This window comes from Mugil cephalus, chromosome 13, assembly GCF_022458985.1.
Source record: "Mugil cephalus isolate CIBA_MC_2020 chromosome 13, CIBA_Mcephalus_1.1, whole genome shotgun sequence".
NCBI lineage: Eukaryota > Metazoa > Chordata > Actinopteri > Mugiliformes > Mugilidae > Mugil > Mugil cephalus.
In genome coordinates this window covers 17,059,409-17,074,119 of record NC_061782.1, presented here as the reverse complement: position 1 = coordinate 17,074,119, position 14,711 = coordinate 17,059,409, and the positions used below count along the sequence as shown (strand labels likewise).

At 34.4% G+C, this 14,711-nt stretch overlaps 1 protein-coding gene across 10 annotated transcripts in view; it reads left to right on the top strand.

Moving 5' to 3' along the window:
* The window catches only part of LOC125018921 (proteoglycan 4-like), a 51,383-nt gene extending 42,803 nt beyond the window's left edge, over positions 1 to 8,580 (top strand). For 5 of the 10 annotated variants that reach the window (XM_047603360.1, XM_047603365.1, XM_047603359.1 and 2 more), the window contains 10 exons: positions 1,714 to 1,740; positions 2,014 to 2,043; positions 2,326 to 2,421; positions 2,623 to 2,643; positions 2,781 to 2,813; positions 2,978 to 3,004; positions 6,833 to 6,928; positions 7,130 to 7,150; positions 7,296 to 7,328; positions 7,617 to 8,580. In XM_047603360.1, the coding sequence (XP_047459316.1) occupies positions 1,714 to 1,740; positions 2,014 to 2,043; positions 2,326 to 2,421; positions 2,623 to 2,643; positions 2,781 to 2,813; positions 2,978 to 3,004; positions 6,833 to 6,928; positions 7,130 to 7,150; positions 7,296 to 7,328; positions 7,617 to 7,651 (419 nt within the window). In that variant the 3' untranslated portion in view covers positions 7,652 to 8,580. Of the gene's footprint in view, positions 1 to 1,005; positions 1,033 to 1,202; positions 1,236 to 1,713; positions 1,741 to 2,013; positions 2,044 to 2,325; positions 2,422 to 2,622; positions 2,644 to 2,780; positions 2,814 to 2,977; positions 3,005 to 6,832; positions 6,929 to 7,129; positions 7,151 to 7,295; positions 7,329 to 7,616 lie in introns of all 10 variants that reach the window. The other 5 variants (XM_047603363.1, XM_047603362.1, XM_047603361.1 and 2 more) reach the window with 3 other exon arrangements.
* The last annotated feature ends 6,131 nt before the right edge of the window (positions 8,581 to 14,711 follow it).

The window sequence follows — 14,711 nt, the reverse complement described above, 5'->3', positions numbered from 1 at the left end:
TTGAGGTAAAAGGGTAAACCCCTGGGGTATTTATGACTGTGAGGAAAAGAGCAGAAGTGAAAACTAACAGTGTTATCCTGATTTTTCTTTCAGTTGCCCCAGAAGGAACAACAACTACAGGTATGTGAATGTTTGTTTGATCATTTTTGTTAAACTAAAAATGATAATATTAAATTAGTGACTGCACCAAGTCAGTATGAAAGCAATGAAATTCAGCCCTCAGATCTTTAACAATGTGATAAGAAGAGGATTAAAGGAGTGAAAAACTGACAGATTTGTGCTGATTTTTCTTTCAGTTGTGCCACATGTAACAACAACTACATGTACGTAAATGTTTGTTTGATGAATTTGTCGAATCAAAACTGATGATATTAAATTAGTTACTGCACCAAGTCAGTAAAAAACTAGTAAAGCTCAACCCTCAGATCTTTAACGCTGTGATGAGAAGAGGAGTAAAGGAGTAAAAACTGATGGATTTGTCCTGATTTTTCTTTCAGTTGCCCCAGAAGCAACAACAACTACATGTATGTATACGTTTGTTTGGTCAATTTGTCAAATCAAAAATGGTGATGTTAAATTAGTTACTGCATCAAGTCAGTATGAAAATAATGAAATTCAGCCCTCAGATCTTTAACGCTGTGATGAGAAGAGCATGAGCGAAAACTTACAGTTTCATCCTGGCTTTTCTTTCAGTTGCCCCGGAAACAACAACAACTACAGGTATGTGAATGTTTGTTTGATCATTTTTGTTAAATCAAAAATTATAATATTAAATTAGTGATTGCACAAAGTCAGTATGAAAGTAGTAAAGCTCATAACCCTAACCCTCAGTTCTGTAAAAGGTCTTTTTTAACCAATGGTTTAAAAAGAACGATGATATTAAATGAGTTACTGCACAAAGTCAGTATAAAAGTAATGAAGCTCAGCCCTCAGACCTTTAATGCTGTAATGAGAAGAAGGAGTAAAGGAGTAAAAACTGACAGATTTGTGCTGATTTTTCTTTAGTTGCCCCAGAAGCAACAACAACTACAGGTATGTAAATGTTTGTTTGATTAATTTCGTTAAAGCAAAAATGGTCATATGAAATTCGTGATTGCACAAAGTCAGTAGAAAAGTAGTAAAGCTCAGCCCTCAGATCTTTAACGCTGTGATGAGCAGAGCATGAGTGAAAACTGACAGTTTTATCCTGATTTTTCTTTCAGTTGCCCCGGAAACAACAACACCATGGATCACAGGTATTAAAATGTTTCTACAATCAATAATTTTGAGGCAAAAATGGTTGTTAGACATTTCTTCTGCAATTAAGTTGAGGTAAAAGGGTAAACCCCTGGGGTATTTATGACAGTGAGGAAAAGAGCAGAAGTGAAAACTAACAGTGTTGTCCTGATTTTTCTTTCAGTTGCCCCGGAAACAACAACAACTACAGGTATGTGAATGTTTGTTTGATCATTTTTGTTCAATCAAAAATTATAATATTAAATTAGTGATTGCACAAAGTCAGTATGAAAGTAGTAAAGCTCATAACCCTAACCCTCAGGTCTCTAACACGTCTTATTTGACCAATGGTTTAAGGAGAACAATCATGATGTTAAATTAGTTACTGCACCATGTCAGTATAAAAGTAATGAAGCTCAGCCCTCAGACCTTTAATGCTGTGATGAGAAGAGGAGTAAAGGAGTAAAAACTGACAGATTTGTGCTGATTTTTCTTTAGTTGCCCCAGAAGTAACAACAACTACAGGTATGTAAATGTTTGTTTGATCAATTTCGTTAAAGCAAAATGGTCATATGAAATTCGTAATTGCAAAAAGTCAGTAAAAAACTAGTAAAGCTCGACCCTCAGATCTTTAACGCTGTGATGAGAAGAGGAGTAAAGGAGTAAAAACTGACAGAATTGTGCTGATTTTTTTTTTTTACAGTATTAAAGTAATGAAGCTCAGCCCTCAGACCTTTAATGCTGTGATGAGGAGTAAATGAGTAAAAACTGACAGATTTGACCTGATTTTTCTTTCAGTTGCCCCAGAAGAGACAGAAGTGCCCCCAGGTATTAAAATTTTTCTATAATCAATCATTTTGAAGCGAAAATGTTTGTTAGACATTACTTCTGCAATGAAGTCGAGGTAAAAGGGTAAACCCCTGGGGTATTTATGACAGTGAGGAAAAGAGCAGAAGTGCAAACTAACAGTTTTACTTTTATATGTCTTGACCACAAGTATTTAAATATTTGTTTGACCGAGCATTTAAAGCAGCAACTCTACTGAATTCATCTTTTCTTACTGAGGATCTTCAATAGTCTGGTGAGACATTATCCTCTTGTGTTTTCCAGGACACTCATGTCGTAACAACTGTGGCGGTTTCACGGGAAGCTGCTACTGCGATCAAGATTGTCAACAAAATGGCGACTGTTGCCCTGACTATAACTGTAAGTGAAACAAATGAACAGTATCAGTGGACTCTGCAGTCATTTCTTGTAGGAACAATCAGTTTGTCAAATTCCAGTGTGATGCTGTGCAGAGTATGACTCAGGACAAAGTCAGATTTAGTTTGAAACTAAAGGTCATTGTTTAATCATTTATTATGTAGTGTGGAATGACCATTTTAATCTTGTCTTTCTGTCAAATAGATTACTGCTCACCAACCACAGGTATGTAAATTGTTATTTTGACCAGTCACTAAACAACAAAAATTATGACAATATATTAGTTACAATTAGCAACACACTCAAAAGCAACATGGTAAAGCTCAGCCCTCAGATCTTCCTAATCCTGATTTTTCTTTCAGTTGCCCCGGAAACAACAACACCATGGATCACAGGTATTAAAATGTTTCTACAATCAATAATTTTGAAGAAAAAATGTTTTTTAGACATTTCTTCTGCAATTAAGTTGAGGTAAAAGGGTAAACCCCTGGGGTATTTATGACAGTGAGGAAAAGAGCAGAAGTGAAAACTAACAGTGTTATCCTGATTTTTCTTTCAGTTGCCCCAGAAGGAACAACAACTACAGGTATGTGAATGTTTGTTTGATCATTTTTGTTAAATTAAAAATGATAATATTAAATTAGTGACTGCACCAAGTCGGTATGAAAGCAATGAAATTCAGCCCTCAGATCTTTAACAATGTGATAAGAAGAGGATTAAAGGAGTGAAAAACTGACAGATTTGTGCTGATTTTTCTTTCAGTTGTGCCACATGTAACAACAACTACAGGTATGTGAATGTTTGTTTGATGAATTTGTCGAATCAAAACTGATGATATTAAATTAGTTACTGCACCAAGTCAGTATAAAGGTAGAAAAGCTCTTTTCCTAACCCTCAGGTCTCTAACAGGTCTTGTTTGACGAATCATTTAAAAGGAACAATGATGTTAAATTCGTGATTGCACAAAGTCAGTAAAAAACTAGTAAAGCTCGACCCTCAGATCTTTAACGCTGTGATGAGAAGAGGAGTAAAGGAGTAAAAAGGAGTAAAAACTGACAGATCTGTCCTGATTTTTCTTTCAGTTGCCCCAGAAGCAACAACAACTACAGGTATGTAAATGTTTGTTTGATCAGTTTGTCAAATCAAAAATGATGATGTTAAATTGGTTACTACACCAAGTCAGTATGAAAGTAATAAAGCTCTAACCCTAACCCCCAGGTCTCTAACACGTCTTGTATGACCAATGGTTTAAAAAGTACAATCATGATGGTAAATCAGTTACTACACCAAGTCAGTATGAAAGTAGTAAAGCTCTAACCCTAACCCTCAGGTCTGTAACAGGTCTTATTTGACCAATCATTTAAAAAGAACAATAACATCAAATTCGTGATCGCAACAAGTCATTATGAAAGTAATAAAGCTCTCACCCTAACACTCAGGTCTGTAACACGTCTTCTTTGACCAATTAATTAAAAAATACAATCATGATGTTAAATTAGTTACTGCACCATGTCAGAATGAAAGTAATGAAGCTCAGCCCTCAGACCTTTAACGCTGTGATGAGAAGAGGAGTAAAGGAGTAAAAACTGACAGATTTGTCCTGATTTTTCTTTCAGTTGCCCCAGAAGTAACAACAACTACACGTATGTAAATGTTTGTTTTATCAATTTCGTTAAAGTAAAACTGACAAAATTAACTTAGTTACTGCACAAAGTCATCATGAAAGTAGAAAAGCTCCAAACCTAACCCTCAGGTCTCTAACACGTCTTTTTTGACCAATGGTTTAAAAATTACAATGATGATGTTAAATTAGTTACTGCACCAAGTCAGTATAAAGGTAGAAAAGCTCTTTTCCTAACCCTCAGGTCTCTCACAGGTCTTGTTTGACGAATCATTTAAAAGGAACAATGATGTTAAATTCGTGATTGCACAAAGTCAGTAAAAAACTAGTAAAGCTCAACCCTCAGATCTTTAACGCTGTGATGAGAAGAGGAGTAAAGGAGTAAAAAGGAGTAAAAACTGACAGATCTGTCCTGATTTTTCTTTCAGTTGCCCCAGAAGCAACAACAACTACATGTATGTATACGTTTGTTTGGTCAATTTGTCAAATCAAAAATGGTGATGTTAAATTAGTTACTGCACCAAGTCAGTATGAAAATAATGAAATTCAGCCCTCAGACCTTTAAAGCTGTGATGACAAGAGGAGTAAAGGAGTAAAAACCGACAGATTTGTGCTGATTTTTCTTTCAGTTGCCCCAGAAGTAACAACAACTACAGGTATGTAAATGTTTGTTTGATGAATTTGTCGAATCAAAACTGATGATATTAAATTAGTTACTGCACAGAGTCAGTATAAAAGTAGAAACGCTCCGACCCTAACCCTCAGGTCTCTAACAGGTCTTTTTCGACGAAACATTTAAAAGGAACAATAATGTTAAATTCGTGATTGCACAAAGTCAGTAAAAAACTAGTAAAGCTCGACCCTCAGATCTTTAACGCTGTGATGAGAAGAGCATGAGCGAAAACTTACAGTTTCATCCTGGCTTTTCTTTCAGTTGCCCCGGAAACAACAACAACTACAGGTATGTGAATGTTTGTTTGATCATTTTTGTTCAATCAAAAATTATAATATTAAATTAGTGATTGCACAAAGTCAGTATGAAAGTAGTAAAGCTCATAACCCTAACCCTCAGGTCTCTAACACGTCTTATTTGACCAATGGTTTTAAGGAGAACAATCATGATGTTAAATTAGTTACTGCACCATGTCAGTATAAAAGTAATGAAGCTCAGCCCTCAGACCTTTAATGCTGTGATGAGAAGAGGAGTAAAGGAGTAAAAACTGACAGATTTGTGCTGATTTTTCTTTAGTTGCCCCAGAAGTAACAACAACTACAGGTATGTAAATGTTTGTTTGATTAATTTCGTTAAAGCAAAAATGGTCATATGAAATTCGTGATTGCACAAAGTCAGTAGAAAAGTAGTAAAGCTCAGCCCTCAGATCTTTAACGCTGTGATGAGAAGAGGAGTAAAGGAGTAAAAACTGACAGATTTGTGCTGATTTTTTTTTTACAGTATTAAAGTAATGAAGCTCAGCCCTCAGACCTTTAACGCTGTGATGAGGAGTAAATGAGTAAAAACTGACAGATTTGACCTGATTTTTCTTTCAGTTGCCCCAGAAGAGACAGAAGTGCCCCCAGGTATTAAAATTTTTCTATAATCAATCATTTTGAAGCGAAAATGTTTGTTAGACATTACTTCTGCAATGAAGTCGAGTAAAAGGGTAAACCCCTGGGGTATTTATGACAGTGAGGAAAAGAGCAGAAGTGCAAACTAACAGTTTTACTTTTATTGTCTTGACCACAAGTATTTAAATATTTGTTTGACCGAGCATTTAAAGCAGCAACTCTACTGAATTCATCTTTTCTTACTGAGGATCTTCAATAGTCTGGTGAGACATTATCCTCTTGTGTTTTCCAGGACACTCATGTCGCTACAACTGTGGCGGTTTTCACGGAAGCTGCTACTGCGATCAAGATTGTCAACAAAATGGCGACTGTTGCCCTGACTATAACTGTAAGTGAAACAAATGAACAGTATCAGTGGACTCTGCAGTCATTTCTTGTAGGAACAATCAGTTTGTCAAATTCCACTGTGATGCTGTGCAGAGTAATGACTCAGGACAAAGTCAGATTTAGTTTGAAACTAAAGGTCATTGTTTAATCATTTATTATGTAGTGTGGAATGACCATTTTAATCTTGTCTTTCTGTCAAATAGATTACTGCTCACCAACCACAGGTATGTAAATTGTTATTTGACCAGTCACTAAACAACAAAAATTATGACAATATATTAGTTACAATTAGCAACACACTCAAAAGCAACATGGTAAAGCTCAGCCCTCAGATCTTCCTAATCCTGATTTTTCTTTCAGTTGCCCCGGAAACAACAACACCATGGATCACAGGTATTAAAATGTTTCTACAATCAATAATTTTGAAGCAAAAATGGTTGTTAGACATTTTCTTCTGCAATTAAGTTGAGGTAAAAGGGTAAACCCCTGGGGTATTTATGACAGTGAGGAAAAGAGCAGAAGTGAAAACTAACAGTGTTATCCTGATTTTTCTTTCAGTTGCCCCAGAAGGAACAACAACTACAGGTATGTGAATGTTTGTTTGATCATTTTTTTTTAAATCAAAATAAGTCGAGGTAAAAGGGTAAACCCCTGGGGTATTTATGACAGTGAGGAAAAGAGCAGAAGTGCAAACTAACAGTTTTACTTTCATTGTCTTGACCACAAGTATTTAAATATTTGTTTGACCAAGCATTTAAAGCAACAACTCTACTGAATTCATCTTTTCTTACTGCGGATCTTTAATAGTCTGGTGAGAGATTATCCTCTTGTGTTTTCCAGCATCCTCATGTCGTCACAACTGTGGCGGTTTCACGGGAAGCTGCTACTGCGATCAAGCTTGTCAACAAAATGGCGACTGTTGCCCTGACTATAGCTGTAAGTGAAACAAATGAACAGTATCAGTGGACTCTGCAGTCATTTCTTGTAGGAACAATCAGTTTGTCAAATTCCACTGTGATGCTGTGCAGAGTATGACTCAGGACAAAGTCAGATTTAGTTTGAAACTAAAGGTCATTGTTTAATCATTTATTATGTAGTGTGGAATGACCATTTTAATCTTGTCTTTCTGTCAAATAGATTACTGCTCACCAACCACAGGTATGTAAATGGTTGTTTGACCAGTCATTAAAAAGAAAATATATATATAACAATATATTAGTTACAATTAGCAACAAACTCAAAAGAAAAATAGTAAATCTCAGCTCTCAGGTCTTTACCACTGTGATCCTGATTTTTCTTTCAGTTGCCCCGGCAACAACAACACCATGGACTACAGGTTTTAAATTGTTTCTATAATCAATACTTTTGAAGCGAAAATGTTTTTTAGACATTACTTCTGCAATGAAGTCGAGGTAAAAGGGTAAACCCCTTGGGTATTTATGACAGTGAGGAAAAGAGCAGAAGTGCAAACTAACAGTTTTACTTTTATTGTCTTGACCACAAGTATTTAAATATTTCTTTCAGTATGAAAGTAATAAAACTCAACCCTCAGACCTTTAACAATGTGATAAGAAGAGGAGTAAAGGAGTAAAAACTGACAGATTTGTCCTGATTTTTCTTTCAGTTGCCCCACAAGTAACAACAACTACAGGTATGTAAATGTTTGTTTGATCAATTTCGTTAAAGCAAAACTGACAAAATTAACTTAGTTACTGCACAAAGTCATTATGAAAGTAATAAAGCTCTAACCCTAACCCTCAGGTCATTAACACGTCTTGTTTGACCAATGGTTTAAAAAATACAATCATGATGTTAAATAAGTTACTGCACCAAGTCAGTATGAAAGTAGTAAACCTCTAACCGTAACCCTCAGGTCATTAACAGGTCTTGTTTGACCAATGGTTTAAGAAGAACAATCATGATGTTAAATTAGTGATTGCACCATGTCAGAATGAAAGTAATGAAGCTCAGCCCTCAGACCTTTAACGCTGTGATGAGAAGAGGAGTAAAGGAGTGAAAAACTGACAGATTTGTCCTGATTTTTCTTTCAGTTGCCCCAGAAGCAACAACAACTACATGTATGTAAATGTTTGTTTGATCAATTTTTCATATCAAAAATGATGATGTTAAATCAGTTACTACACCAAGTCAGTATGAAAATAATAAAACTCTAACCCTAACCCTCAGGTCTGTAACAGGTCTTGTTTGACCAATGGTTTAACAAGAACAATCATGATATTAAATTAGTTACTGCACCATGTTAGTATTAAAGGAATGAAGCTCAGCCCTCAGACCTTTAACGCTGTGATGTGAAGAGGAGTAAAGGAGTAAAAACTGACAGATTTGTCCTGATTTTTCTTTCAGTTGCCCCAGAAGCAACAACTACTACATGTATGTAAATGTTTGTTTGATCAATTTCGTGAAAGCAAAAATGGTCATATGAAATTCGTAATTGCACCTAGTCAGTAGAAAAGTAGTAAAGCTCAGCCCTCAGATCTTTAACGCTGTGATGAGCAGAGCATGAGCGAAAACTTACAGTTTCATCCTGGTTTTTCTTTCAGTTGCCCCGGAAACAACAACAACTACAGGTATGTGAATGTTTGTTTGATCATTTTTGTTAAATCAAAAATCATAACATTAAATTAGTTACTGCACCAAGTCAGTATGAAAGTAATAAAGCTCATCACCTTAACCCTCAGTTCTGTAAAAGGTCTTGTTTAACCAATGGTTTAAAAAGAACAATGATGTTAAATTAGTGATTGCACCATGTCAGAATGAAAGTAATGAAGCTCAGCCCTCAGACCTTTAACGCTGTGATGAGAAGAGGAGTAAATGAGTAAAAACTGACAGATTTGTCCTGATTTTTCTTTCAGTTGCCCCAGAAGTAACAACAACTACACGTATGTATACGTTTGTTTGGTCAATTTGTCAAATCAAAAATGGTGATGTTAAATTAGTTACTGCACCAAGTCAGTATGAAAATAATGAAATTCAGCCCTCAGACCTTTAAAGCTGTGATGACAAGAGGAGTAAAGGAGTAAAAACTGACAGATTTGTCCTGATTTTTCTTTCAGTTGCCCCAGAAGTAACAACAACTACATGTATGTAAATGTTTGTTTGATCAATTTCGTGAAAGCAAAACTGACAAAATTAACTTAGTTACTCCACAAAGTCAGTATGAAAGTAGTAAACCTCTAACCGTAACCCTCAGGTCAGTAACAGGTCTTGTTTGACCAATGGTTTAAGAAGAACAATGATGATGTTAAATTAGTTACTGCACCAAGTCAGTATGAAAGTAATAAAGCTCTAACCCTAACCCTCAGGTCTGTAACACGTCTTCTTTGACCAATGGATTAAAAAATACAATCATGATGTTAAATTAGTTACTGCACCAAGTCAGAATGAAAGTAATGAAGCTCAGCCCTCAGACCTTTAACGCTGTGATGAGGGGTAAATGAGTAAAAACTGACAGATTTGTCCTGATTTTTCTTTCAGTTACCCCAGAAGCAACAACAACTACACGTATGTAAATGTTTGTTTGATCAATTTCGTGAAAGTAAAACTGAAAAAATTAACTTAGTTACTGCACCAAGTCAGTATGAAAGTAGTAAACCTCTAACCGTAACCCTCAGGTCATTAACAGGATTTTTTTTGCCCAAAGGTTTTAAGAAGAACAATCAGGGATGAAAATTTTGTAAATTGCCCATTTCAAAATGAAAGTAATGAAGCCACCCTCGGGCCCTTTAAAAACCCGTGATGGGGATTAAATGATTAAAAAACTACAGATTTTGTCCTGATTTTTCTTTCTTTCCCCCAGAAGCAACAAAAATTTACAGGTATGAAAATGTTTGTTTGATAAATTTTTTCAATAAAAAATTTGATGATTTAAAAATAAATTACTACCCCAAAGTCATATAAAGTAAAAAAGGGCTCTAACCCTAACCCCCGGGTCTCTAACATTTGTTTGACCAAGGGTTTTAAGAAAAACAATCAGATTTTAAAAATTGGGTGATTTCCCCCATGTCAAAATTTAAAAGAAATGAAGCTCAGCCCTCGGGAATTTAAACGCTGTGATGATAAAGGGGGTTAAATAAAAGTTAAAACTGAAAGTTTTGGGTCCTGATTTTTCTTTCAGTTGCCCCAGAATAACAAAAACCCTACGGGTATTTTAAATTTTGTTTGACCCAATTTCTGAAAGAAAAACTGAAAAAAATTAAACCCTTAGTTACTCCACAAAGTAAATTTATGAAAGTAATAAAGCTCAAACCCAACCCTCGGGTCTCAAAACAGGGTCTTTTTAGGTTCAAGGGTTTTAAAAAAATACCTTTATGATGTTACATTTTACTGCACCAATTTCAGTAGAAAGTAATGAAGCTCACCCCCTAAGCCCCTGTAACGTTTGTGATTGAAGAGGATTTAAAGGAAAAAAAACTGCCGGGATTTGTCCTAAATTTTTTTTTCAGTTCCCCCAAATTTAACAACAACTACGGGTAGTAAATTTTGTTTGATAAATTTTTTCCGTGAAAAAAAAAACTTAAAAAATTTTAACTTAGTTATCCCCCCAAAGTCTTTCATGAAATTTAAAAAAACCCCTCTAACCGTAACCCTCAGGTCAGGAACGGGTCTTTTTGACCAAGGGTTTTTAAGAAGAAAAATCATGATTTAAATTATTTTACTGCCACCTTTGTCAGAAAAAGTAAAAAACTCACCCCAGCCCCTGTAACGTTTTTGTGATGTGAAGAGGAGTAAAGGATTTAAAAACTAAACGTTTTGTCTTGATTTTTCTTTCATTCCCCCCACAATTAAAACAACAACTACATTTTTGAAAATGTTTGTTTGATCAATTTCGTGAAAGAAAAAACTGAAAAAATTAAACTTGGGTTTACTTCCCCCAAAAGTTTCATGAAAGTAAAAAAAGTTTCCAAACCAAACCCCTCGGGCCCTCTAACACGCCCCTTTTTTGCCCAATGGTTTAAAAATTAAAATAAATGATTTTAAAATTAGTTACTGCCCAAGTCAGTTTTAAAAGAAATTTAAGCGCCCTCAACATTTAATGCGTGATGAGGGTTTTTAAATGATTTAAAAACTGACAGTTTTGGGGCCTAAATTTTTCCTTTCATTTTCCCCCGAAGAAACCCCAACAACTACATGAAAGGAAAATGTTTTTTGATAAATTTTTTATACCCAAAAATTTATTATGTTAACTCATTACTACCCCAAAGGCCCAGTATGAAAATAATAAAACTCTAACCCTAACCCTCAGGTCTGTAAAAAAGGTCTTTTTAAACCAAAAGGTTTTTAAAAATTACGATGATGAAATTTTTTTAAAAAGTTTTTAAAAAAAATTTTTCCCAAACCCCAAAAGGTCAGTTTTAAAATTTGGAAAAATTTTTAAAATTAAAAAAAACTCTAACCCTCCCCCTTTCGGGTCTGAAAAACGGGTCTTTTTTGACCTAATGGTTTAAAAAAATTTTACCAAAAGATTTAAAAATTTTAAAAAAAAATTGGGTTCTGCCCCAGTCTTTTTGAAAAATTTTAAAAAAACCCCAAAAAACCTAACCCAAAAAATTTTAACCCCAACCCAGTTACCAACTTTAAAAAAGAAAAAAAAAAAAAAAAAAAAAAAAAAAACCCCAAAACCCCCCCCCCCCAGGTTTCCCCCACAAAAAAATTTCCCCCAAAAAAAAAAAAAAAATAAAAAATAAAATTTTCGGATCGCAACAAGTCATTATGAAAGTAAAAAAGCTCAAAACCCTAACCCCGGGTCTGTAACAGATTCTTTGACCAAGGGTTTTTAAAAAATACAATCATATGTTACTTTAATTTTACGGAACCAAATCGAATAAAAAAATTTAACCCAAAACCCCTCAGACCTTTAACCTGGGGGATGAAAGAGGAGTAAAGGAGTAAAAAAACTGACAAAATTTGCCCTATTTTTTTTTTCCATTTTCCCCCCACAAAAAACAACAACATTATGTAAATTTTTTTTGACCCAATTTCGTGAAAGAAAAAATTACAAAATTATTTATTTTACCCCAAAAAAGGCCATCAGGGAAAGTATTTAAACCCTTTCTAACCGAAAACCCTCAGGTCGTAACGGGTCTTGTTTAAACAAGGGTTTTTAAGGGAAGAAAAAATATGATTTTAAAAATTTAGTTACTGCACCATGTCAAATGAAATAAAGAAACTCAGCCCTAAAAGACCTGTACCTGTGAGGTAAAGAAAAAAAAGGATTTAAAAAACTGACAGATTTGTCTTGATTTTTTTTTCCCAGTTGCCCCACAATTAAAAAACCAAAACGGGTATGAAAAATTTTGTTTGATAAATTTTTCGTAAAAAGCAAAACTAAAAAATTAACTTAGTTACTTCACAAAGTTATCATAAAGTAAAAACCCCAAAACCCTAACCCTCAGGTCTCTAACACGTTTTTTTTGCCCAAATTTTTTTAAAAAAATTAAAAAGGATAAAGTTAAATTAGTTACTGCCCCAAAGGGTCAGTTTTAAAATTTAATGAACCCTCAGCCCTCAGACTTTAAAAATTCCCTGTGATGGGGGGAAAATGAGAAAAAATGACAGTTTTGGGCCTGTTTTTTCTTTCATTTTTCCCCCGAATAACAACACTACAGTATGAAATGTTTGTTTAAATAAAATTTTTCATATCAAAAATTTTTATTTTAAAAATCAGTTACTAAAACCAAAAGGGTCAGTATGAAGATAAAAAAAAACTTTTAACCCAAACCCTCAGGCCCGGGTAACAGGTTTTTTTTGCCAAGGGTTTAAAAAAAATTTTACGATGATGATTTTAAAAATTGGGTTACTGCCCCAAGTCAGTATGAAAATAAAAAAACCCCTCAAACCCTAACCCTCAGGTCTTTTAACGGGCCCCTTTTTTGACCAATGGTTTAAAAATTCAATAAAGATGTTAAATTATTTTTCCCTGCCCCAAAGTCAGTATGAAAGTAAAAAACTCTAACCCAACCCTCAGGCTGAAAACGGGCCCTTATTTTTGCCCAAAACCCTTTAAAAAAGAACAAAAACCATCAAATTTGGGGATCGCAACAATTCATTAGGGAAAGTAAAAAAGCTCTAAACCCAAACCCTCAGGTTGTCACGGGGTCTTTTTTAAACCAATCTTTTAAAAAAAGAACAAAAAACTTTCAAATTCGGATCGAAAACAATCATTATAAAAGAAATAAAGCCTAACCCTAACCCTCAGGTTTTGAAACCCACTTTTTTTTGCCCAAGGGTTTTTTAAAAAATACAATCATGATGTTCCATTATTTAAACGCACCCAAGTCAAATAAAAGTAATAAAGCTCACCCCTCAGATTTTTAAACGCTGGGGGATGGGGAAGAGGGTAAAGGAGTGAAAAACGGGACAATTTGCCCCTGTTTTTTCTTTCAGTTCCCCCCCAAAAGTAAAAACAACTCCATGTATGAAAATTTGTTTTTTTGGTTTCAATTTTTCATATCAAAAATTTTTTATGTTAAACCCAGTTATTTAAAACCAAGTCAGAAATGAAGATAAAAAAATTTCAAAACCCAAACCCCTGGGTCTGAAAAAGGTCTTTTTTGACCAATGGTTTAAAAATTACAATGATGATGTTAAATTAGTTACGGGAAAAAACCAAGTCAGAAATGAAAGAAAAAAAACTCAAACCCCCTTAACCCCTCAGGTCTGTAACGGGTTAAAAATTTGCCCCAATCTTTTAAAAAAGAACAAAAAAAAACATAAAATTGTGATGGGAAACAGTCATTATGAAAGAAATAAAGCCCCAAACCCTAACCTCGGTTTCTTAACACGTTTTCTTTGCCCAAAGGGGGTTTTAAAAAAATCCCAATCATATTTTTTACTTTTTTTTAAACTGCACCAAGTCAAAAATAAAAGAAAGAATAAAGCCCCAAAAACCTTTTAAACGCTGTATGAAAGAGGAGAAAAGGGAGTGAAAAAACGGGCCCAGATTTTTTCCTGATTTTTCTTTCAGTTACCCCAAAGAAAACAAAAAAACTACCGTATGTAAATTTTGTTTGATAAATTTTTTCATACCCAAAAATGATGATTTTAAAATTTCATTACTACCCCAAAGGGTCATTATAAAAAGTAAAAAAGTTTAAACCCCCTAACCCCCAGGTCTCAAAACACGCCCCTTGTATGACCAAGGGTTTTAAAAAAATTTCAATCATATGGAAAAACGGGTTACAAACACTAATCAAAAAATGAAAGTATTTAAAGCTCAAAACCCTAACCCTCGGGTCTGTAACGGGTTTTTTTTGGCCCAAAGGGTTTTAAAAATTTACAATGATAAATTTTTTAAATTAGTTACTGCACCAAGCAGTATAAAAGTAAAAAAACTCAAACCCCTAACCCTCAGGTCTGCAAGGTCTTAGTTGCCCAAATTTCCTTTTAAAAAAAGAACAAAAAACATAAAATTTTTTTGATCCAACAAGTCATTATAAAAGTAAAAAAAGCTCAAAAACCCTAACCCTCGGGGTTCTTCACAGGTTTTTTTTGCCCAATCTTTTAAAAAAGAACAATAACATAAAATTCGTGTCGAAAACAATCTTATGAAATAATAAAGCTCCCCCCCCAAACCCCTCAGGTCTTTCCTTTTTATTTTTTGGCCCAAAGGGTTTTAAAAAAATACAACATAAATGTTACATTATTACTGCCCCAAAAGTAAAATGAAAGAAATGAAGCTCAGCCCTCAGCCCCTTTTAAC